The sequence below is a fragment of the Suillus clintonianus genome (genome assembly GCF_016758775.1).
Source record: "Suillus clintonianus strain FC179 chromosome Unknown DEU56scaffold_12, whole genome shotgun sequence".
Lineage (NCBI taxonomy): Eukaryota > Fungi > Basidiomycota > Agaricomycetes > Boletales > Suillaceae > Suillus > Suillus clintonianus.
The window spans coordinates 1-23,020 of record NW_024539236.1 but is presented as its reverse complement, the minus strand read 5'-3'; the positions used below and the strand labels follow the sequence as shown (position 1 = coordinate 23,020).

At 48.2% G+C, this 23,020-nt stretch overlaps 9 protein-coding genes across 9 annotated transcripts; 7 read left to right on the top strand and 2 right to left on the bottom strand.

Moving 5' to 3' along the window:
• Nucleotides 1-154: 154 nt before the first annotated feature.
• Nucleotides 155-1,084, top strand: DEU56DRAFT_782074 (uncharacterized protein; the record flags this gene model as incomplete). The annotated part of the gene is made up of 5 exons (XM_041352082.1): nucleotides 155-292; nucleotides 352-435; nucleotides 493-569; nucleotides 632-692; nucleotides 748-1,084. 5 exons carry the CDS (start codon nucleotides 158-160, stop codon nucleotides 850-852), a joined length of 462 nt encoding a protein of 153 aa, XP_041212112.1. The 3' UTR covers nucleotides 853-1,084.
• Nucleotides 1,049-3,190, top strand: DEU56DRAFT_926316 (uncharacterized protein; the record flags this gene model as incomplete). Its single annotated transcript, XM_041358586.1, has 3 exons — nucleotides 1,049-1,113; nucleotides 1,359-1,647; nucleotides 1,704-3,190. 3 exons carry the CDS (start codon nucleotides 1,049-1,051, stop codon nucleotides 2,889-2,891), a joined length of 1,542 nt encoding a protein of 513 aa, XP_041212111.1. The 3' UTR covers nucleotides 2,892-3,190.
• Nucleotides 3,191-4,073: 883 nt separating this feature from the next.
• Nucleotides 4,074-5,994, top strand: DEU56DRAFT_79738 (uncharacterized protein). The gene is made up of 2 exons (XM_041352940.1): nucleotides 4,074-4,347; nucleotides 4,407-5,994. Exons 1-2 carry the CDS (start codon nucleotides 4,092-4,094, stop codon nucleotides 5,681-5,683), a joined length of 1,533 nt encoding a protein of 510 aa, XP_041212110.1. The 5' UTR covers nucleotides 4,074-4,091; the 3' UTR covers nucleotides 5,684-5,994.
• A 2,844-nt stretch (nucleotides 5,995-8,838) lies between these two features.
• On the top strand, nucleotides 8,839-11,120 carry DEU56DRAFT_729777 (MFS polyamine transporter; the record flags this gene model as incomplete). The annotated part of the gene is made up of 14 exons (XM_041348118.1): nucleotides 8,839-9,074; nucleotides 9,128-9,300; nucleotides 9,357-9,440; nucleotides 9,499-9,590; nucleotides 9,647-9,762; nucleotides 9,810-9,840; nucleotides 9,889-9,952; nucleotides 10,003-10,114; nucleotides 10,170-10,282; nucleotides 10,330-10,521; nucleotides 10,578-10,672; nucleotides 10,720-10,810; nucleotides 10,862-11,000; nucleotides 11,060-11,120. 14 exons carry the CDS (start codon nucleotides 8,839-8,841, stop codon nucleotides 11,118-11,120), a joined length of 1,599 nt encoding a protein of 532 aa, XP_041212109.1.
• Nucleotides 11,121-13,011: 1,891 nt separating this feature from the next.
• DEU56DRAFT_79618 (uncharacterized protein) lies at nucleotides 13,012-14,336 on the bottom strand. Its single transcript, XM_041352882.1, has 3 exons — nucleotides 13,969-14,336; nucleotides 13,737-13,912; nucleotides 13,012-13,685 (listed from the first exon to the last, which is right to left on the bottom strand). The coding sequence occupies exons 1-3, from the start codon at nucleotides 14,288-14,290 to the stop codon at nucleotides 13,062-13,064; spliced, it is 1,122 nt and encodes a 373-aa protein (XP_041212108.1). The 5' UTR covers nucleotides 14,291-14,336; the 3' UTR covers nucleotides 13,012-13,061.
• Nucleotides 14,337-14,425: 89 nt separating this feature from the next.
• On the top strand, nucleotides 14,426-16,703 carry DEU56DRAFT_869563 (RNI-like protein; the record flags this gene model as incomplete). The annotated part of the gene is made up of 8 exons (XM_041355566.1): nucleotides 14,426-14,485; nucleotides 14,542-14,730; nucleotides 14,787-15,053; nucleotides 15,103-15,288; nucleotides 15,341-15,438; nucleotides 15,491-15,558; nucleotides 15,614-16,608; nucleotides 16,659-16,703. 8 exons carry the CDS (start codon nucleotides 14,426-14,428, stop codon nucleotides 16,701-16,703), a joined length of 1,908 nt encoding a protein of 635 aa, XP_041212107.1.
• A 416-nt stretch (nucleotides 16,704-17,119) lies between these two features.
• On the top strand, nucleotides 17,120-18,893 carry DEU56DRAFT_79675 (acyl transferase/acyl hydrolase/lysophospholipase). Its single transcript, XM_041352910.1, has 4 exons — nucleotides 17,120-17,158; nucleotides 17,203-17,354; nucleotides 17,410-17,727; nucleotides 17,776-18,893. The coding sequence occupies exons 1-4, from the start codon at nucleotides 17,135-17,137 to the stop codon at nucleotides 18,575-18,577; spliced, it is 1,296 nt and encodes a 431-aa protein (XP_041212106.1). The 5' UTR covers nucleotides 17,120-17,134; the 3' UTR covers nucleotides 18,578-18,893.
• Nucleotides 18,894-19,228: 335 nt separating this feature from the next.
• DEU56DRAFT_782033 (Peroxin-3-domain-containing protein) lies at nucleotides 19,229-21,956 on the bottom strand. The gene is made up of 8 exons (XM_041352081.1): nucleotides 21,870-21,956; nucleotides 21,601-21,816; nucleotides 21,094-21,541; nucleotides 20,959-21,043; nucleotides 20,539-20,905; nucleotides 20,367-20,480; nucleotides 19,709-20,306; nucleotides 19,229-19,559 (listed from the first exon to the last, which is right to left on the bottom strand). Exons 2-8 carry the CDS (start codon nucleotides 21,756-21,758, stop codon nucleotides 19,482-19,484), a joined length of 1,848 nt encoding a protein of 615 aa, XP_041212105.1. The 5' UTR covers nucleotides 21,759-21,816; nucleotides 21,870-21,956; the 3' UTR covers nucleotides 19,229-19,481.
• A 129-nt stretch (nucleotides 21,957-22,085) lies between these two features.
• DEU56DRAFT_753012 (uncharacterized protein) lies at nucleotides 22,086-22,926 on the top strand (the record flags this gene model as incomplete). Its single annotated transcript, XM_041349675.1, has 3 exons — nucleotides 22,086-22,382; nucleotides 22,427-22,510; nucleotides 22,561-22,926. Coding segments are annotated over 3 exons (747 nt in total), but the record flags the coding sequence as incomplete, so codon positions are not given.
• Between the last annotated feature and the right edge of the window lie 94 nt (nucleotides 22,927-23,020).

The following is a 23,020-nucleotide window of genomic DNA, read 5'->3' as shown; positions in this document are numbered from 1 at the left end:
TTAAACGAAGGGCGACAATATCATAAAGTCACTGCTGAATCTGGCGTAAATGACGTTCAGGCGGGTATAAAGGTCGTATCCTATCTTGCTATCCTGTCAACAACCCACCCTCACTCATATACTCGGCACAATCTCTGTATTAGCATACTTTTATACGATGTCACCACCCACCGATGGCGTTGCGCTATACAAAATCAGAAATGATAAAAGTTCCATGTACGCCACCTTGGTAGATAACACACCTCACCAATTCATCACTCAGTCTCACGACATGGGGTCTGAGAGTCAAATTGTATGTATTCGTCATTAATGAATTACAATGCATACTACATATACTCATGAATGTGGTAGTGGCAGGTCTCTTATGACGCAGAAACTGGAATTGCGACGATCAAGAATCTAGCGACCGGGAATTATGCTACGGTCGATGACCTGGTTGGTCTACGTGGTGGCAAGAGGTGCAACTTGCTAATTTACAGCGTGGAATGATAGACCTACTATGTCGTCGGTGACACAATTCCACGGGAGTTCGAGTTATATGATGTAACGGGAGAAGGCTCCAATTTTATGTGAGGGTATTCTGCGCTAGTCTTGGCTTGTATTGAGAACTAATTCGTCTTTTTATCTGCAGCATCAACTTGAAAAACTCTGACAGAGTGTGGCATACCAGTGGCACAAGTGAAGGGGACAAGGTTTATGTTTCATCAGTGAGCTTTGGACTTTACGACTGACATCGATCACTGCCAGCTCTGGGTTAAAATTTATTATGACTCGACCGATCCGGCTGATTTGTGGAGTTTCGTATTGCAGCCAGGGGTTGTGTCGGAAGGGGAGGGCACACCACCGCTTTGATGATGTCCCCGAGTGAAAGCTTGCTTATGATCGATTAGCTTACAGTCGTAATGTATGGAAGAAACGTTGTGTATATACTTAGGATGACCGTGACGTCTGTCCACGCAACATCTATGAATGTGCTAGATTGATGAAACGAGTGACCAGCCCGGGATAGCTCTGAAAGTGATCAATACAAGAAGCCGGCATCGGGAGAATGAAAAGCGAACGTATCGTGGAGGAGGATGGTTGGGATGTAGTAGAGCGTGGTGGAGAAGAGAAGTGGGTCAATTGACGATCTACTAGCCAACTAAGTACTGCAGTACTCAGTCTTTACCTTGTTTACCTTTACAAGGTCACTAGAACTGATAGTTGTGGCTGAAGAGAACCAACTTAAGGTGTACGCATGGGAATTTACTAGTATGGATGGATACTTCGGTACTATCACTCCTGGGGTCTGACTGGTAGACTAAGTGGTAGTCACCCGTTATGTGACTGTGTGTGACTGCCAACTGGTTGTCACTCAGATCTGCATATCTGGACTATCATCAGTATCAGTATATCGACACAGAACTGATGCATCAGGCTCTACTTGTTTCCGAAATCCTCGTGGAGATATTCATGCATGTGGATCAAATACCATCTATTGGAAAAAACATTGTAGCTCGGAAATCCCTTGCAGCTCTTGCAACGACATGCAAAGCCTTCCATGATCCCGCGATGGATTTTCTGTGGGCTACAGTAGACGATTTACAACCACTGCTTGGTTGTGTAACCAGGCTACATCCACTGATATATTGTGGTAGCCGTGCACCAGTACGTTCCCATTTTTGTTTGTTCATTGGTTGACCGACCATCTAATAATCAAATAGGGTGACGACTCCTGGGCAGAAGGCATCGAACGATTATCTTCCGATGAGACTTGGGAATTTTTGCGTCACTCAGACCGTATTCGCTCATTCAACATAACATCCAATCGTCTTTGCCTGCTCATCTCAATCATCCCTATCGAGGCATGCGTCTTCCCGAGGCTGCATTCGTTAACTATTTCCACTGGCTCATATTTTGGCCTATTTATGTCCCCCACGCTGCGCCATTGTTCTATATTTTTGGAGCGAATCAAATTTTCCTACGAGAGCACAGGACGTATGCTGTTCCTGCTGTCTAGCCGTGTCTCTTCGTGCAATCAGCTTATAACTCTGACTTGTCCACCGATTGACTGGGCAGCATGGAAGGACCTTTCTAACCTCCCTACCCTGGTGGAATTGAAAGTTGATGAAGTGTACGATCTTGACGCCCCTGCTTGGCGGTTGGAACCGCATCTCCTCAATTTCTCGCCATTCCTATACCTCACGGCTCTTTCCTTCCAGGTAGAAACTGCCGAATACATGAGCATACTCATGGAACACTCACAATTCCCCTCGTTGAAAAAATTCTGCATTTATATCGGGTTCATGTCTTCACCAGAGGCTGAGCGACTCTTTCGCAAGCTATCCCACTGCAAACAGACCCTGGAAGAACTCGAGGTTGTCTTGTTCGAATACGACAGTGACGACCCCCAAGGCATTGTGACAATAGTTCCACATCTCCTTTGCTTCACACAGCTCCGAATTCTGCAGATCGAATGTATTAGTTCCTACCTCTACCTTGACAATAACCTTTTCTTGAAAGCCATGTCAGCTTGGCCGCACATCCACACTCTAAAGATGGAAGACTCTGGTCGTCGTCCTTCCATTACATTCCACGGATTATTCGCAGCGCTCTGTCAATGTCCAGACTTGGAAACCCTGCGAGTGTTAATTGACACCGTGAATATCGATATCGATCCTAATGCTGAACCAATACAACATACCTCCCTACGAACATTGGTCTTGGAATCAGTCAGGGGTCGCGTAGAAAATGCTGAGGTTGTCGCTCACATCATTTTCACTTGGCTCCCTTGCGTCGACCAAGTCAATACGGACGTGGATGATTGGCAGCCTTGGGAACCAGTCAACACACATCTCGCATCGTTGAGAGCTGCTGCGCAGCGTGTCACAGGAGCCGCTTCGAATACCTGAGCTCAGTAGATACGTTCACGTTCAGGAGCATCCTGGAGTTGCTACATTCATTCATGTTCGTTTGTTCGTTCGTGCATGTCGTTGTCGGTATGCTTGCTTTTTACTATGGTTACAATTGTTTTCTCCCCTGTGGCCGATAAATCACTGTGTTACGTGGATTTTCACGCATTTTTTGTAGACTATCATGTATCTGTTTCCACCAACTTCATAGATCCCTTAGTCGCTCATAAAAATTTAGGGACCCCATCTTCATTGACATTCCATTACATTCCGGGGTCAGTTCGTCTATGTCCCCACTCACTACATACCCCGCGACTGTCAGACAGCTTGATCAGCGTACCGAACTTGCGTGGCCTCGCGTGACACGAAACAGGGCAAGACCCTCCTACGACATCCAAGAGCGACCGAGCTCCAAGTGGCCCTCCAGACAACTATGACGGGTTTGAAATCTTGGCGATCTGCGATTGCTTCGCCCGTTTCGCAGCCTGGATCAAAATGATATTTCATAACTGTCGCTGGAAGATAATGAGAGAGATCCGTGGTTTCGGTTCCTACCTTCTTGAAAGTTTGGCCTATATGATAAAATTCGGTTAATGCTACGCAATCCTGGGTGAGGGCACACAGACTTGGGTGGACATCGATGCGGACATCATCCACGATGCGGGCTGATAAGGATAAGGAGTGCGAGGTTTTGTACTTGTGCCCACACACGCGCATCTGCAATGGTGGGTGGGTTGGACTGTGAAGCGGGGGATTGAATGAGTATGTACTCGAGGACGGTTCACACGATCTCACGAGGAAACTCATCTGCTCGTGTCAACAGGGAAACTACAATGAACGGCGAGAAAATTAGCAAAATCAACAGATGGCTGATGGGTTGTCACCGCTAGTGATCGTCCGGAGCTGCAAGCCTGTAACGTTGAGATGGGGATTTTGAAGACATTTCAAGGCCACTTGCCAGGGGCGAGCTGCATACACATCTCTGCAGACAGCACGCTGCTGGCGAGTGAGTCAGATAACTCCATAACACGGACTATGGAGATTTGGACATTGGCGAACTACTACATTAATTTTGGCCGAACTCGTGGTTGATATGGCAGGTCAGGTTTAAAACTCCGCTAGAACCTGACCACATTTACGCTCGTCAAGTTCAACGGCCGCTCTGCCCACTTATTCCATCTGCGTAGAACTGCTATATATATGCATCAAGTTCTACTTATTTCTGAGATCCTCTTGAACATTTTCACGTACGCGAATGAAAGATCCGGGGACTCGGGGTCAATAACGCGTCTTGGTGAAAAATCATTAACCAGGAAATCCCTTTCAGGGCTTGCAAGGACATGCAAAGCCTTCCACGAACCCGCCATGGATGTGCTATGGGCTGACTTGTGTTCGTTGGAACCACTGTTAGGTTGTGTAACGAGGCTACATCCACTGATATATTCTAGTGCTAAGGGTCAGTCTCGCTCTGTTCATTTCTTCTCGGCGCAACTCATCAGATGCTCGGCCGGCCAGGCTACTGGGACAAAGGCATCGAACCATTATCTGCTCACGAGGGCCGTCAATTTTTGCGGCACTCCGCCCGCGTTCGCTCGTTGACCATACTGTCCAATTGCCATTTTCATCTTCTCTCAGCCATCCCTCTGGAGGCATGCGTCTTCCCGAGGCTGCAGTCGTTTACTTGGACGTGGATTCGGGGTCATTCTGACAAATATTTGAACCTGTTCCTGGCCCATACGCTGCTCCACTGTTCTTTACCGGTCATCAGTGAAGACTTGAACTCTATTGGGACCCGCTGTGCTGCTTTGCAGAGCTTATTTATCGAAGTTTGCGACAAGGTCACGACAGATCAGCTGTCCCTTCTGTCTGACAGTGTCCGTTTGTGCGGGCAGCTTGTAACCTTGTATTGTCCACCGCTCGATTGGGCAGCATGGAAGCACCTGTCCAACCAACCTACCCTTCTCAGAGTGCGAATAAATCAAGCGTACAGTGACCGTCCTTGGCTGTTCAAACAGGGTGTCGTCAATTTCTCACCATTCGTATTCCTTAACATCACGACTCTTTCTTTCCGGAGACCAGATGCTGCATACATAATCACAATCATGCAACACTCGCAATTCCCCACGCTGAAAGAGTTCAAGATGGAAGTTGATGCTATATCTACACCAGAGGCTGAGCAACTCTTTCGTGCGCTGTCCAACTGCAACGCATGCCGGACCCTGGAAAAAATCGTCATTTTAAATTTATTTCACACTGGTCGCATATCTCAGGAGACCCCAGAGAACTCTTCCACAGCGATTACACACTTCCTTTGCTTCGCACAGCTCCAAACGCTACAGCTCATGCTTTATGGTTTCCGCATCTACCTTGACAATGATCTTCTCTTAGAAGCCATGTCATGTTGGCCACACATGCGCGATCTGCAAATATATAACTCAGGTCACCATCCATCTACCGTTACAGTCAGCGGATTGTTCACTGCCCTCCGCCAATGTCCACACCTGTATTCGCTGCGAGTATTAATTGATACTGCTGATATCGACATCGATCCTACTGCGGAGTCAATACAACATACCTCTTTACAAATATTGAACTTGGACACCTTGCAGGATCCCATAGTGGGTGCTGAAGCCCTCGCTCTGATCATTTTCACCCGGTTCCCTTGCATCGACGAAGTTAAAGCGTCCATGGATTCATGTTGGGCGGATTGGATTTGGGAGGAAGTCAACGATCATCTCACATCTTTGAAAGATGCTGCGCTACATGTCACAGGAGCCGCCTCGCCTACCTGAGTTTGGGATACTTTTCTTCATCATGATGTTCGGGGGAATATCCTGCAGTTGCCACGTTTTGTTTCAAATTTTGATCGTTCGTGCATGTCGCGTCGGTACGGACTCTGGTTGTGTTTTTCCCCTCCCATCTGACTAACAATTCTTGGTTTTCACGCTTGTCTGTATAATATCTTGTATCTATATCTACCCCCTTGACAGAATCTCCTCGAATCGCTTGATCTACGGAAAGCTAACGGATGCTCGTCATTGCCTGCATACCAGTGATACCACTACATCCCGCGGACCGTAGTACTATGCTCTTACCTGCATGCCGAGTCATTTGAACTACCTCCCAAAGCTGTTGCTTGCATCGCTGTCTCCATGGCCCCTACATTGAAGTTCAAGTTAACCATTTCCCGCCGAACGTGTGGCCTAAAGTGACAAAGTGTCAGCCCTGCAGGAAGGACAGCTCATCCGTTGCGATCTACGTCGTGCTGCGCAATTTGAAGCATGATGATAGGATATACAGGGTACTAGTCGGAACGAGCTGCATGACAAAGAGTTTAAATCTATGTGTACTTCGGGCCCGCTTGTAAATGACTACTACGCAAAGGTAGAATCCACTGCCTGAAGCACTCGTGGATGGGAACATTAATCGTTAACACGCGTGCATACCCGAGGATCACGATCACGCGTCGATTTGTACAAGCTCGCAGTAAATCCAGGGCAGCAAATAAGTGTCCCCTAGAAATTCCAGGCTATCTAGGCCATCTCGCTTACAGCGTGCAATGTCATCAACCGAATGCTTGTCGATTTAATAAACACTTGGCGGATGCATTCAACGTTGATCACCGCTTGCCAACCAGAGTCAGTTCAACACAAGTTCATAGTAGATAACGGCAGAATCCCCACATGCTCACCAGCACCTCTGGACCCATCGGCTTGGAATTGGCGATCTTGGAGGACAGGTATAGAACAAAACTCGTTAAATTTTATACTGCTAAGTAGAGGATCAGAGTAATTGTAACGGAAGAAATGCTCACCGACACACAGAGGAACGCGAGAGCCTTTACAGGGTTACGTTTCCAGCACCATGAAAAGAAAGAACACCAGCAACTTGTAAATGTGAACATGGGATCTACATAGCTGTACGGACGGACGGACTGTACAGCTGTGGAGATCCCCTGCTCAATGTGAACAGCTGGCGATTCTTGCTACATATACCTTGTATAAAGATGACCCGAGTCAGTACTAGTTATAGGGCGGGAGGAAGACTCACGATTCGCCTGTCCGCCAATACCTTTGGGAAAAAATGTGAACATGGGATCTTCATGGACATCGGATGATAAGACTCTGATGGTTGATTTCCAGCGTCTCCTCGAGTCGATAAATATCGATGGATCCGTAAAATCCTGTGGGAATGCGTTCGGAAGGGACTTGAAGATTCTTTCTGCTGGTGACTGTAGATAGGGCGAGAGGATAACGAAAGTTAAAATGGATGCGAAGGTGATATGGAGTGACTGACCTTCGAGTCTGATAAATTGGCCTTCTACAGTACTGGGTATGGTGGCGCGATTGAAAATGAGGGGATGTGCAGGGGCCTCGGAAGAAAGGGATATGGGGACTGTGGATGAAGCTCAGGTGAGAGGCCTGAGAAAAGCGGTTGAGGGATCCAGATCATGCATATGCTGTGCATGTGTTTCATGTTGTTTTATGTTCGGCAAAAATGCTGATTAGAATATAGGCAGGTGTGCCGCGATGCCGTTGTCCATTTGCAATGAATTTGCAAACGCAAAGTTTCGTTTGAACGTAAATAATCTGCTGACATAATCAAGTTTGCTCGTACTAGTCATCTTTGAGCAAGACGTTACAGTCTATACTTAAATCACACCGATTCAGAGCTTCCTGGTTTTACCAGCCCCGCAGCAGGCACACCGACCGCAGCACTATGTACGCCCGCGAAACAAAGACAACAGACCTGTCGCAGATATATCTGCCAGCTTGCCAACACCCAAAAGATTCTCAATCATGAGATGGGCGATCAATACGGTACCGCAGACCGCGGTACCGTATTAAGCGACTGCAAGAGAACCTGGAGTATATCTCCCACGTACCAAGGAGCGCGAGCAAGGAATAAGAGCGTAGGATGCTGGAGAAAGAGAGCTTTTGCAACTCATGCACGAGCGTGCACCTGAACTCGAACGCAAGATCGAGGACTGCCAGGCTAGTACAGAGAAGGAGAAACACGAGTTCGCCAGAGAGCGTGATGGGAGGAATGAGGAATTTGGCCGTTCGACGACATGGATGGGAGACATTCGCCCTCCTTGCGCCTCTGCCACCACCTTCAACTGCTGCACTCCCGCCACCTGCAGTCAATTTCGCTGCCTCAGCTTCAACTGGTGATTTTAATGCCTTGCTGAATGCTATTAAAGGCGGTGCGATGTTGATCTGTTACCCATGACCGCGGTGGTGCGGCCACCTCTGACAAAGTTCTTGTCGATGTTGCTCCTCCTTGACTTTGAAGAACCTTCTACCAGTACTAACTGCCAATTTGACAGATACTGCTCGACTCTATGTCTCGTCTGGACGATACTTTCGATCGGTACTAGGCTTCATTGACAACACGCTCGAGATTGCGTCGTCGCGCGGTGTTAACCAAACGGGAATTCACGCTAAAATTGCGACATTGATCTAGCGTAGCTAAGGACATAAAACAAAATTTTCTCAATTGCGCCAGATATGCTAATGAGAATATCACGACTATGATGTTTCCGGGATCTACCCAGTTAGTACTTCCCTACTATTACGCGGAATCAGCAACTCGACGCCAAGGAAGGCACTAAATGTTCTCCAAACGGAGGCTTTTAGTAAGTACTTGGTCCATTGCTTTCATCGCTTTCTGTCACTCCTGTTTCCGAGTTTGCATTTTAGTATGACTATTGGCCGACGGCGTACCCCGATGCGGTCCCAATAGCGAAGTTACAGTAAACTGGTATGTGTCAAACAAATGCAGGGTTTCATCTCAATCGATTTGGCAAGGTATGGCAATTAGCATGGTAATGGCAGGACCTGTTTACTCAACTCTGCATTCTAGTGACTTCGTAACGGTCGACTAACCGGCTCCTCCTGAGTATAAGTAGGCGGACAGGAAGGAACCATGTGGATATCATTCGCACATGTCCGCCACAAACACAATCCCTGCGTCCTTAACTGACGGGGGACAAGGCCTACTAGACTCGGTGTCTCCAACACTAACTTTACAAGACGATCGCGCGCCAAATATAATCTACCATGTTCCAGAACAGAGTCATTCCCAGAAGTCGTATAGCACTGGCAATAGCGCGACAACGAGTGGTACAGATGTTTTGATTGTCGACTGGGACGGCCCAGATGACCCTCACAATCCTAAAAAGTGCGTTGCGTGAGCAGAGCAGTATGGTTATTGGGCTGATAGTTATTGCACAGCTGGTCCGATAGACGCAAATGGGCCGCGATAATAATTATGTCATTGTTTACTTTCATCAGCTCAGTTTCATCCTCTATGATCTCGCCCGCTGCTGGCCAAGTGGGTTCTGCCTTCGGAATCAACAACGATGTTGTACTTGCACTTACAGCATCAATATTTGTACTTGCATATGGTATGCCAATATCGTAAATTCTAGATTCGCCACTGATCAACCAAACTGCATTCCAGCGATCGGGCCATTGGTTCTGGGTCCATTGAGTGAGATTTACGGACGGTCGCGTGTCATGCAATTGGCAAATTTATGGTATCTCGGTATGTGATATTTACAACCTGACCCATAAATTTCACCCATTTTGAAATGAATTGGCAGCTTGGACAATTGGATGTGGATTTGCACAGTCAGAATCCCAGCTTCTCGCCTTCCGATTTCTCGCCGGCGTCGGAGGCAGTTCGCCTTTGTCGGTAAAGCTCCAACCATTGAATAGAAAGTATTTATTCTGAATGGCTTCCCTCGTTAGATTGGCGGCGGATTTGTTGGGGACTGTTGGGTACCAGAAGAAAGAGGAAAAGCCGTTGCTATCTTCTCGTTAGCTCCATTGTTGGGACCGGTTATAGGACCTATCACAGGCGCCTGGTTTGTGGCTATTTTAACCTGAATGACATTATCTAAATCTTCTCCAGGATCGCTCAATACTCGACCTGGAGATGGGTGGTGTGTGATGCTTCCACCAATCTGGGACTATCCTCATTTCTGTGATAGTTTTGGTCGACGTCCATTGTGGATGCAGCTATTCACATCGTTGGGGTGTTTTCACTTCAAGAGAGTGAGTGATTGATTGATCGCGACATGCCCATCCTGATCAATCCTGTTCAGCTTATGCGCCCGTCTTATTAGAAAGGAAGGCAGAGCAGATGCGCAGGTCGATGGATGCCGAAAAAGCGCCGCACAGAGAAATCCGTACCGTTTTCGAAGGTCAAGATCGCTCGTAAGTCGTCTTATAATCCCTGTAAGATGACATCTAAAGACAATGATCTATATAGTTGGCGGACCTTCATGGCCCAATCACTTGGTCGCCCCTTTGCACTTTTCGCCCATGAGCCGATCGTGCAGCTCCTCGGCGTCTACATGGCGTATTTATACGGTTTACTATATCGTAAGTCATTTATTCTTCCACGGACGTGATCTCACGTAGTCTCTCAGTCTTCTTGGCGACGATACCATCGATCTTTGAAGGCGTATACCAGCAGTCGGTCGGAATCGCCGGCCTTCATTACATTGCACTTGGCGTAGGGTTGACGGCAGCATGCCAAATAAATGCGAGCACTATGGACAAAATCTACGTTTATTTCAAGACGAAGAACGGTAGGGTTGCAAAACCAGAGTTCAGATTACGTTCGTCATATTGTTCTAATGCCTCCTTTCTCGAGTACTCATTAATGTACCATCAGCTGCTATGGTTCCTGGATCACTACTACTTCCAATAGGGTGCTTGATCGTAGGGTGGACTACTGAAGCCCAAACTCATTGGATAGTTCCAGATATTGTAATTTAATTCTTCTAGTACGGTTTCGCTACTGACGGCTTCATTAGGGAATCGCGCTTGTGGGAGCAGGCATCATTCTGAGTTTCCAGTGTATTCAGACCTACATTGTCGATTGCTTTACGCTTCATGCCGCTTCTGGTACGTACGATTCGGTTCCCGCGTTACTCATCTCAAATCTTTCATATCCAGCCCTGGCCGCTGTCTCCTTTCTGCGGTCACTAGCAGGCTTTGGATTTCCTTTGTTTGCTCCCACGATGTACAATGCACTCGGGTTCGGGAAGGGCGATACTATTTTGGCAGTCGTGGCAATCGTTATAGGCTGTCCTGCGTACGTCTTTGTTTTTTGTTTTTGTTCGTTCGATTGTCAGCCTTATAATTATGCTGCAGACCCTGGATATTGTGGTATTATGGGGAGCAGGTACGGAACGGCAGTCGATATGCGCGGTGATGACCCTAGACAAATTTAGGCGCGATAGAATGAACTACGACTACTCACAAATTATTAATTCTGCTGGCAGTAGTAATCGGAAACTAATGGTAGACAACAGTTAATATATATACAAGTACATATTACATACCGACTGATATAATGGCATAACATCGGCACAACTCGTTCGAAAGCCATTGCAATCGTGTTACAGTTTATGAAACTACACCATCCTTATGCCCCGAACCCTGGAGAGACGGAAACGCTCGTGAGTCGTGATGAATGATAAATGTGTCACGGAGTTTTGACTAACTAGATCATCATGATTGCCGCATCACAATCAACAAAAAGACCTCGACTGTCCGACTGAGGAGGGATATCCAATGAGGCACAAGGTGGCTCGCGACAATGTATGAAGTCGTTCCAGGCGCACATATCCTAGCTTACGCACGACGACTGTACGGCGGTGCGGCACAGCTTGAAGCTCCGAGTCAAGGATGAATTAAATGATTTGAATTCATGTACACGACAAGGTCATGAATACGGTGAGATCCCCTGCCTGCAGGAATATCTCGTCAAAATACTTACCTTTCATCACTATTGTCGAGGATTGAGATGTCTGTCTGGTGGACCAAGGTGCGTCTGGTTTAGGTTGCGATATCAAGTGTATACCGTACGAGCGTTTCTGCAGTTGATGAAAATGGCGTGGTCGATGGCTTTGCAGGTTTGGTCAAGTGTCAAGAGAGTCAGTCTATTATTAGACTCGAGCTGGGCTATATATACTAGGCTATACTTAGGCGTTCAACGTTCAACATTAATGGCAAATTATGGCATGAACTCATTGCATCCGGATGCAATAGTCTTTCCGTCCGGTCAATGCGTCAGTGCGTTTGTCTCCCTGCGGTTCCCCCCAAAAATGACATGTCTCGCAATTCCACCTGCAGATGCCCATTGGTGTGCCACCAACGAATCACTCAGGATGAGGAATCTATCTGGTGACTGATCTCCGTGTTCTTGCGATTCCGCACGCGCTTAACGTCTCTTTGAGTCTTTGCCCACCACAATCGAACGAAGGCCCTATTGCCTGACTGCATATCACTTCTTTCTTGGGCTCGTGTCTTTTATCCCTCGCGCTAGCACGTCAAACTCGCTCCAGAGTTGCCTTTACTGCCAGCTTTCCATGTAGTCCAGCAGTTCAAGAATTTGCCGGATTTCTTGATGTTTTCGACTATTAAGGCACCAGGATCATTCCACCTCTGCATTACAAGGTCTTTCTCCACCAGAAGGGGGGTTCATCCACGCTATGAATTCCTTTATGATTTTCGCAAGCGAAGCGCACGAACGAAGTCGATCAGCTTCCGACGCTCTTAAGCACGCCTGCTCCCAACCCGTAGGATGACATGCTCAAGCGCATATTCCAGGTTCTCTGGAATCGTCATCTCCTCTCCTGGCTTCAAATGGAGTGGTGTTTGAAGGGTCTGCGGTCTTGCCTCGTGATCTTATCCGAAGGACAGAAACTTGCCCAGGTGTGACCCGTTGGTGTGTAGCCCAGCGATAGCACTCGAATCCGTCATCGCTTACTAGATCAAATGCGCTGAACTTATAGCCTAAAGGCAGGCGGGATCAGCAAAAGCGCCAGTAAGTAATGCTGTATTCCCTGATACGAGGCCACTCTCTTCTCTTTTACGAGTCTGATGGCGTCATTTAGAATCAACAGCTTGACCACGTCCTCTGTCGAGAGTTTTCCTGAGCGCATTGAGCAGTACGATGTTCAAAAGCTTGTTCATACTACTAGGTCGTTCCGCGACTTTACTCTGCATTCTGTGTCACCGTGTTTACATCTCGTCCCCCATTCGGTATAGCCTCCGAGCAATTGTGACTGTACCGTTATAGACATTTGATCCGACTTCCAAGTTCTGCTGTGTACCATATTCCCCTGAACCGCAACCAATCGAGATCCAGTTACCCATCGCTAGGCAGCATCGTTGCGATCTTATCCTTCCGCTGTCTAACAAGATCGACCATGGTCTGCATGCCCTTCAACACGCCCTCATCAGCACCTGCGCCATCGATAAGTCGAGTATGCGCGAAGTCTATGAGAGAAAGGGAACACAAAGGAGCTTGGTGTTCCTCCTCTTCCTCTATCGCTTCGTCGGGTATGGACTCTAGAACAATCTGTCCATTTTCATCTATCTCGACCTCCACTTCATCATCCTCGTCTTCTTCCGTCGTGGCAATCGCAGAAGGCGTGGAAAGTGCTTTCGAGGCACGCTCCCAGTCTCCCTCGTACACTATGAGAATACTCCCGGCTACCATGCGCATCTCAATGTTCGATATCGTGGTTTTCAATTCTTCTAGGTGGGCTTGCAGTGTAGTGAGAACGCGGTGGAGAATGATAGGGGGAAGACCAGGATGTGGGTTTGACACGTCTGACTCTGACGTCTCAAGAGAGTTCGGCAGTGTGGGATAAGGCGCAGATGAGACAGGAAAGAACATCTCAATACCCTCGGGAAGTTGTTCCTTCTTGATCGATTTCCCGTACCATTTGTTTGTCAAGATAGGTTTGGGAGAGTCGTTGCTGTACACCTGCACTGTTTTTAACAATGAATTGAATTATAGAATCTGTGAGCAAGGTACCTGAAATCCTGTGAGGCGAACGCCTGTTTCCTCACTAGTAGTATTATGAGCTGACTCGATCATGCGTGCTTGCTTGTAGGGCGGCGCGTCCTCGTCATAAAGGACAGTCCCAAGTTTCACATCTAAAATGCAAGGCTTCACAAAGCCATACACAAGATTTTCAAGGACGATGCGCTGTGCTGGATTAGATAAGACTAACCAAACGCGCAGACAGCAGATCGGATTGACATATCTTTATCCTCCGGCGCAATTTCCCCATGGACAGGGACTACTTCCACTTTTTCATCGCCTCCATTCCCAGCCCCATTTGAATCTTTGAGTTGCCCTTCGAGCTTCAGCACTCCAAGGAACTTTGGAATCCACTTTCTTAGCTTCGATAGTTCGTCGTGATCGCCTGCAGCGGCGATCTGTTGATAAAACTCGATTTCCCGAGGGAGAGCAGGTTTGAGCAAAAGGGATCCATCTTCTGTCGTTTCAACGCCCGCATGACCACCTACTTGAGCTGCGAGAGGGCGAGTGGCCGATAGCGTTGGCGGGAGCGAAGGATTGGACATGGATGTTATACTTAGCCGCTGTCTTAGCGTGGCACGTGACCTGGCGTGTCTCATTTAAATTTGTAACAAGGCGCGTTTAAGTTACACCCGACGTCGTCGACAACCTTTAATCACTTCTTTTCAGTGCTTCCAACAATGAGTAGACGTGGAAATAATGTTAGGGGACCTACATCTGCATTAACTGAATTTCTTAGGGTATGTTTCCATTCCCCTGAAACATTTGCGTCGTTTGAATGAAACTTTGTTAACAGGAGTCAGGCATCAATCCTACTACAATTGCTCGACGAGTGGCTACCCAGAATCAGCCTAGAAACCAGCCCACCCATCAATCTGTGGCTGGTCCGAGTAACTCTGGGGATAATGTGGAGGATGTTCCAGAGGAAGTGCAACAAGAGGAAAGCGCTCCTCGCGCATCGAATGGCCGACGTGGACGAGGCAGAGTAAGTCGTGCATATGAAAGTTTATCATCATCAGGTTGACTCTTTTATTGAATAAGAACACTGGGTACGCCTCAGACGAGCTCGATGAGCCTGCGGAAGAATCTCCTGTAAAGAAGCGGAAGAGCACAAAGGGTCGAGCGACTGTCGCTGCTAAATCCAAGGCCAAGAAGAAAGCAAAAGATGATGGAGAATATGAAGGTTCCTCTGAGGACGAGTACAGGGCCATGTCGAAGAATCTCTGGTCAATGGGTGGCGACGGTAGTCCCAAACCTCCAGCTGGAAGCTTCAAAACCTGCGCGAGATGCGAAAAGCAGTTCACTGTGGTATGATTTTATTTGACTCAGAAAATGCATGGCGTAACATTGTGTATAGACAAAGTATACCATGGCAGCCAATCCACCTCCTGGCTATCTCTGCCACAATTGTGCCAAGGCGTCTGGTACTGACCCTTTCAAGAAGCCGGCAGTCCCTCGTAAACGTGCTAATGTGGCGGAAAAACGGGATGTTATCAGTTACCAGGAACGTCGTTTCCCATCTCTTGCGGCGATGTGCATTGAGGTGAGTACTTATAAACCATTGAATATCACGGCGATCGAGCTTCATGGCGCAGCTCATAACGCGCTACATTGACGACGTGGAAGCTTTGGGTGATATCGGCTCCGTGAACATGGATGAAATCGCGAAGGCACTCTCCAAGAACCGTGGTCTGTGAGTGACGTGTTGGGGATCTTTATACGGCGTTTTCACAGCGGAACGACAGTACCCCTCAGAATGCACATTTGTTCTATGATGTGCTCAACAAGAAGCTCAGGTTCTACGATGCAACTAGTATGTTGAGCGTCTTTCAGCTCTTACGGACTGACTCAAGCTTCTTTTTGACCAGATCTGACTCCGGATGCACTGACGACCCTCGCATCCCTCAACCCCAATTTGACTCACTTACACCTCGATTATTGCGGGCGTCTCACATCGCCCGTCCTTTTGGCTTTTTCCACTTCGATGCGGCAGCTGACTTCCTTGACACTCCTTGGCCCGTTCCTCGTACGCGCGGAAGCTTGGATCGAATTCCTCAAGGCTATGCCAGGCTTACGAGTGTTCAAGATTACCCAGAGTCCAAGATTCAACTTAGCATGCATGCAGACGCTGACAGATAGCTGCAAAAATATGGAAGAACTCTCATTGAGGGAAATTGGTTTGATGGACAACGAGTTTGCCGATCCTTTATGCTCTCTGTCGTCGTTGAGAGTGCTAGATCTGGCGTTTCCAGGAATAGGCATAGACGAAGACGGTTGGATGAAGATCATAGAAAAACACGGAATCACCCTTGAAAGACTTGATGCCTCAAAGCATGAAGGATTCACTGACTATGTCCTTCAGGAGAGCGTCAGGAAATACACCCGTGTCTTGCTCGAATTAAAACTGGACGAGTGCCTTAATCTCACTGATGAGGGCGTGGCGCAATTCTTTGGCAACTGGGCATATCCAATATCCACCCTGAAAGACGAAGACTACGATATGGATGTGGACTCTGACCCCGTGGATGTCGGTCTCGCTTCTCTCGAACCGTTCACGCCGAATCCGCCGTTGCATGTACTGTCCCTTGCCCGAAACCAAGAGCTTTCAAGTGCGACACTCACAACTGCCATTGTACACTCTGCTCACTCGCTCACGTGGTTGAGTGTGAATGGACTGCGCAGCGCTTCATCTGAAGCACTTGCACAACTCAAGAGAGCGAAGGAACTGCGTTATCTAGATGCCGGGTGGTGCCGAGAGCTAGATGATTTTGTGATGAAAGATGTTGTCACAGCGTGCACGAAGTTGAGCGAGATTAAGGTCTGGGGATGTAGCCGCATAAGGGGTGTTGGGTGGGGTGTGAAGGTGAGCCAAGTGCTTCGTTTACATCTTCGCAAACTGAGCTGGCCTTACAGAGAGCCATCAAGGTTCATGGGATTGAACCGAGTGGGGGTATGTAAAAATATCGTGGTTACCTGGTGAAACGTTGCACGTACATGCTTGAGACGGTGTAGTTATTTACAGGTTTTTCGGCCGCCTTTTTCTTGTTGAGCACACTGAAGCCTACTTTCACTACTGACAGACAAGCCAATCACCGTCCGATATTTTGATGTGGCAAAACGCGATTCGCAGGCAGTTCATGAGGTCCGTTTCAGAGTGCTGATATATAAATCGGTAAGGGATTAGAAACAAGCGTTGGGCTTACTGTGGAGATTCGCCGCCATACCCTCGCACGGAAAGCGGCGCCAAGCCTATCAAGCATCTTGCTACACAGCGCCCACAGTTTTGACGGCGTTTGAGCTGTCTTTTCATTTCCGAGCTCGTCGGTTGCTCCTCGACATTTAACGTTCAAGTTTGGAAGTGAAAATTTGCATCTCAACACTCAACTATCATGGGAGAGCTCGTGCACCCCGAGGTAAGTGTTCTATCTCGAATGCTATATACTTCTATAAAGCGCAGGAACAGCAACTTCTGTCCATTCTGCTTGCCCCACTAGACTCTCAGGCCGCCACGATGTCAGAGCACGTGGAGCGGCACAATGACTCAGGGCGTGTACCTTCAAAGATTGATCCACCAGTCGGAGTGCTGGATGAACACGAAGATCATTGTCAGTGAGTAATTATCCCCATGGTGGGATCTCTCCCCCTCATCTCCACCATCTGATAGGGGATCTGGTCCCAAGCTCTGTGTGGCGTTCGTCGGAATGGGATCGCAACATCCAACCATGGGTCGTCAGCTCGCGGAAAGATACCCCTCATTCCTCGCTTCCATCAAGGAAAATGACAGGATCTTGACGGAGGTATATGGCCAACCTTCGTTATTGGACCGCACGGGCCTCTTCGTTCCGGGCGGTGAATGCTCCCTGAACCCCAGTGGTACCTGGCCGTTAAATGATGTCATTTTATCTTTTGCATACGTACAAATCTCCCTGTGGGATCTCATTCGGAGTTTGGGATTTAGCGCAGATTTCGCTATTGGCACAAGGTATTCAATCGCAACGATCAGAAGTTGAAAATGCTGACGGGCGTTCAGCATAGGGGAAATAGCGATGGGCTACGCGGCAGGCCATTATGATAGAACAACCACAATCGGGATTGCTGCCGCCTTCGCTACTGCTATGTCTGAAGTCGAGGGAAACGGTGCCACCATCTTTGTCGCGGTCAGTCCACGACAAGCACGGCTCATCATTGATGACGTGCTCCTTCAAGCGGGAGTAACATCTGGCCTCTGGATTTCATCCTTTCATTCTCCACACGCCGTTGCCATCGCCGGTACTCATCCCCTCATAAACGCATTATTTGCATTCCTGAGCAACTCTAAGGCATTCTCTAATACATTTGCAGTGCGGCTCCCTCAGCTCGGGTGTGCATTCCACACGCCATTGATGGAACCAATCGAAGCGCCGCTCAGGGCAGCACTGGGGAATCTAGACCTAGGCCAGATATCGAATACGGGGACACCTGATGTGCGAGTAATGTCAACCATTGACGGTACTTGGCTCAATAGGCCACTTGATTGCGACTACTTCTGGGACAATGTTCTCCGCCCGACGAAATTCGGTAACATCGTGCAGAAGCTCGTTCATGACGAGGGTGAAAATATTGTTATCCTGGAGATTGCTGCTCATCCAGCGATGAAAACCTGCGTAGAACAATGTGGAGCTCGTTATGTCGGGTTGATCCGACGCCCTGCCCCAGACACATTGGTCGATGACTCCAATGAATGTGTCCAGCTTCTTGAAGCGGTCCAGCATCTTTATGAAGCTGGGTTCAGGAGCGAACTTCCGCTAGGGGTGTTTGAACAAGCCCTTCGACTCCTTCGTGCCGGTAAATAGGCTACATTTGTTGTGGACATGGTGACTTGACCTACCATACTTTGGTAATCGACACTAATATAGACGCCTCCTAGATGAAAGAGCTTCAAGAGACGTCGTCCAAGTGCCGTCTACATTATAATGCAATTCCGCTAATACTGGATATATTCACGATTGGATCCAGCCATTTAATGTACATCCAGGGTTGGAAATAGGAACATGGTTTTTGATTTAGCTCCGTGTGGAAGGATTCAAGCGCACTTCCAGCAACAGACAGAGTTAATGCCTAAATTCGCGAGTATAATTTTCAAAGCACTGCTCTGTCTTACTAGTTGCCCCTAGCAGACCTAAATATAAAGACGGGTCGTTTTGATTTTATTTGAAATCAATTTTGATTCTTTGAGTTTGACCAAAGTGCATAGCACGGCCTGCATCACTGTGACACACAGCGCCATGGCATGGCTCTATTAGATTGGATTGCTGCGCTGAGATAGCAATGAATTGAAGGCCATTTGACCGAGCATTGGACGTAGTGCCAGTGGTAGTAGGCGATACATTGCAAGGATCGTCAAAGACGACGGCCTGGCGCCTACTACCCAACACAATTCGGACTTCCGTCTCTTATGCAACGCTCGTGTCGGCGGACGATACATCATAGATGCCGTTCTACTGTACATATGACGCAAAGCTTCTTGGTTGCGATTGCGTGGACGACGACAATTGAGGACGAGCCAGTCAATGTGGTGCAAGTCTGTTTTATATTTTTATCTGCTATTTCCTTCCCTCGCGGATTTCACAGGCGTTTCCCTATACCTGGATCGCTAACGTTAACGAACAACTCGAAGGAGCTTATAGATATCCGCGAGGCATACATGTCATTATTCGTCAGTACAAAAAGGTAGCATATGAATTTCATTCCTTTTCATCAATTAGAGTATCGATCCTCATAATCTGACATGACGATTGCCTCTAGCGCACCGAGTTCGCGCACTGCCATGACATTCTAAGGATAAAAAAATTCAGTCAGTCAGTAGAAGCATTGATAGTGTAACGCGAATCAAATGAGATGAGCGTGGTATCCAATGTTTCGAATAAAAAGGAGCCACAAACACAACAGAACCAAAAGGACCCCCAAAAATTGCGAAAACTCACATCTACCAATTCATTCGGCACAGCATTCAGCGCCAACTGGCTCCACCGCGCCAGTCCAGGCAAAAGGCCTGCCAGCCGTATCTTAATCTCCTCCTTCACTTCTTCTTCCACAGTCAAATCAATCGGGTCGGTCGCAGACAAACCCTCCGGGAAGTTCGTCGTGCTCGAGTCTACGAATACCTTGGCCCGGAGTCCGTCGACCAGCACCACCGTGGCGCGGTCAAGCGCAGCGCTGAGTGCGTAAGCAAAATTTGGACCAGCCAAATATGCTCTGGTTTGCGTGAGGAGAGAGGAGAATATTGGGTCGTTGAGCTCGGCGCGGGGTTGCAATGTTGGGGGTGTAGACGTTGAGTTTTGGGCGTGTTGGCTGGAGGTTGGCGATGGAGAAGAGGCGGGAATGGATGAGGGCGGGGTTGGAAAGATACCTACACGAGGCGTGGGACCAGCGATTGGTGGAGAGTCGTCGTTCTCGCGTAGTGACGAAATGGAAGAACTAGGCTGGAGTGAGGATTCAGAAGGAGTTTGAGGGATAGCACCCCCTTGTGCAAGTACGTGGGCTGTCGTTTCGAGAGTTGGTGGAAGGAGGGAGCTGAGAAAGCTAAGTAATAGAGTGAGTCGATGAATCCGGCAGTGGAGCAGTGACGGGGCCTCTACTCACCGGCCAGAAATGCTCGCTTTATTATCACTAGTACCATCCCCTTCAACACGTCGTCGAACATCAAGGATCAGAACGTGGAGCTCAGAAGGTGACAATTTCGTCTTGAGAGATACTCTGACAATAAAACATCATCAGTAAAATGTGCGAGCACCTAGCTAAAGAAAGCACATACTCCTCGAAGACGGCTTCGACACTACCTCGCACTCTTGCGGCTACATCCTTCCACCCTACGTGTAGTATCCACCAGCTAAGTGTCAAGAAGCGCATCTCAGTCTCCTCCGACACGCCTTCGATCTCTTCATCCCAGTCCTCTTGGCCAGACCATGCCGGCCATATCGCCTCCACGTCAACAACACGAGATACAGCCTCCCGGAAGATAAGACCAGAAAGCGTTGGCGCCGCCTCGCGGATGCGTTCGGCGCGTTCGGTAGAAAGGATCGAGGTTATGTAACGTTCGCGAGCTAGAAGGGCTAGCTGTATGCTTGTGAGGAGGGACAGCAAAGTAGTCGTGTAGAGTGTCGTCAGTGTACGGGTCAGTGCTGACATATATTGCCTGAGAAAATTGCAAGTGATACTGGATATAACAACGTACTTAATATTTTTACTTCCTTCCACAATTGTGCTTTTGTTCGGGTGCTACTCTCGCTCATGGAGGTAGACGTAGAAGCCCGTGCTTCCTGTTTGCGCATAAATTTGAATTCGGACATTCCGGATACGAGAAGCTCACATGAAAAGGAGCGCCAGGATTGTAGCTCAGCGATGAACTAGCGGTGGTAATGGAGTCCGAAAGTTGATTACCAGCAGAGGCGAGGAAATCGTGGGGTTGCTGTAATTGTTCGCTCCTGTGCGATGAGGAGCTAGAAAAGCGATCGACCCAGCTGCCTGTCGAAGCTGCCATATTCGATGACGTTTCTCCATCAATGCCTGAATAGGACGACAATGACGCAGACCCGGCATCTGAATGCACATCTGAGGCGGAGCTTACTTCGGACTCAGAATGAGACTCTGGTTGTTGAAAGCGGGATCGAGGACGAGATGTGCGTGACAGAGATTGAAGCTCGTTGGTAAGGGACTCAACATCCATCTCCTCGAGGATTTGCTCAGCTAGTGTAGGAACAAGTGCCATGATAGTGAAGCATGCATCATCGTGGGTACTCTGAAAGCGTCTTCGGAGTCTGATAACAATGAATGAGCGGGTAAATCAATGAGTATTTGACAAAGTCAGCGAACATACGCCTCTCGAGCAGCTCTTTCTCTGACAACCTTCTCCTTAACTTCCTCCAATCTCTCGTTGACATAGCGGCTCACAGCATACGCTCCACAGAACACAACCGATGTCTCAAATAGCCCACGACGCCGGTCGTATACGTATTTCCTGGCAGCGTCGAACATGAAGTCAGAAGGGTACCTAAAGAGTTACGTTCGGTATGGAATGTCAAATAGATGATTAGTAAGCATTGCGACCTTATGTCCGCCATCACGTGATTGCTTATAGGATGCAAGCGAGTTTCGCTACTTACATAGTTGTGGACTAGGGCTCCGTTAAAAACTTCGGAGTTTTTGACCGGTTTTTAACGTGTTTTTATCCCATCGATAACTCGGGCCTGATGTTGGGATGTCAAAAACTCGTCGAAAACTCAAATATATATGTATATGATTCCAGGAACATAGCCTGTCAACTCTCTCGAACACCCGAAATCACCGAACGATCGATAAGATATGACCGACAAACTAAGTATCTCGATGATCACAATCTTGATGAGCTTCTTCCACGACGTTGTGCGTAACGACGCACGGTTAAACCACCTCCGAACGGCACTCACACAACTTCCACATAGCATCCCCCTCGGAAATTCCAAATATAATTTTGAACACTATGTACCAGATCCGGATAGGGTCGAGCTCTATGGCAGTACCGAAGCTGCGCTGAATAATGTGCTCGAGGTCACGTTTGCACCCAGAGGCCGGAAGGATGAGTCTGCACTGTGCCCATTTGAGTTTGAGGAGCACGGGCCGGTCTTGTTGCAGTTGTCGACGTTCTAATGGCTGCCCTCAACCAGTGTCCCAATTCTGCGCTGCTTCAAAAATGGCTTCGTGATCTGTGGCGGACCACAGTTTATCACTATAATTGTGCAAAGCAATCAGTGAGTAAATGCATGTATGCAAAATAACATTCACTGACACATCATATGAGGTTCCAAGTCCTACCAACACCGAAAATGCAACAGCCGCTAGTACAGCAAACTCCGAGGCACTCGATATTGATGCTGGCGACTATGAAGACTTGCCTGAGCCAGTTGCGCAAGGCCCAGGTGGCCGTCCAATTGATCCGAAGCTCCTCGCACTTACAATCCGATGTTACAAGAAGGATGACCCATCCAAGGCACACATGTTTCGCTGCGCGGGAACAAATACTGGCTGCACCACTGCGTGGAAGTCCAAGAGCTGGGTCAAGAGACGGATCCTCGTACATGCAGCGACCTGCGAGCACCTTCCGCGCAAGCTCAAAGAAAAGCTTGATGGAGGCTTAGCAATAGATGCTCCATCCACGAAATTGGCAGTACTTACCTGTGCCACCACAACCTCAAAAGCTCAACATTCGCCTCCTGGTATCACCGTGACAACTCAATCCCAGCCACTCGCGAATAAGGCTC

Excerpts from the sequence above, each read along its gene's own strand:
- DEU56DRAFT_782033 (XM_041352081.1), bottom strand. The coding sequence starts at position 21,758 with ATGTTCGACGCTGCCAGGAAATACGTATACGACCGGCGTCGTGGGCTA. Across the intron at positions 21,044-21,093 it reads ATCCTGGCGCTCCTTTTCAT|GAAGCACGGGCTTCTACGTC; the intron begins GTGAGCTTCTCG and ends ATGCGCAAACAG. Across the intron at positions 20,906-20,958 it reads GAAGGAAGTAAAAATATTAA|CACTGACCCGTACACTGACG; the intron begins GTACGTTGTTAT and ends AATATATGTCAG.
- DEU56DRAFT_79675 (XM_041352910.1), top strand. The coding sequence starts at position 17,135 with ATGGGAGAGCTCGTGCACCCCGAG. Across the intron at positions 17,159-17,202 it reads GAGAGCTCGTGCACCCCGAG|GAACAGCAACTTCTGTCCAT; the intron begins GTAAGTGTTCTA and ends TATAAAGCGCAG. Across the intron at positions 17,355-17,409 it reads GAACACGAAGATCATTGTCA|GGGATCTGGTCCCAAGCTCT; the intron begins GTGAGTAATTAT and ends ACCATCTGATAG.
- DEU56DRAFT_79738 (XM_041352940.1), top strand. The coding sequence starts at position 4,092 with ATGCATCAAGTTCTACTTATTTCTGAGATCCTCTTGAACATTTTCACG. Across the intron at positions 4,348-4,406 it reads GATATATTCTAGTGCTAAGG|GCTACTGGGACAAAGGCATC; the intron begins GTCAGTCTCGCT and ends TCGGCCGGCCAG.
- DEU56DRAFT_79618 (XM_041352882.1), bottom strand. The coding sequence starts at position 14,290 with ATGTCCAATCCTTCGCTCCCGCCAACGCTATCGGCCACTCGCCCTCTC. Across the intron at positions 13,913-13,968 it reads AATTGCGCCGGAGGATAAAG|AGCGCATCGTCCTTGAAAAT; the intron begins ATATGTCAATCC and ends CTAATCCAGCAC. Across the intron at positions 13,686-13,736 it reads TTCGCCTCACAGGATTTCAG|GTGTACAGCAACGACTCTCC; the intron begins GTACCTTGCTCA and ends AAAACAGTGCAG.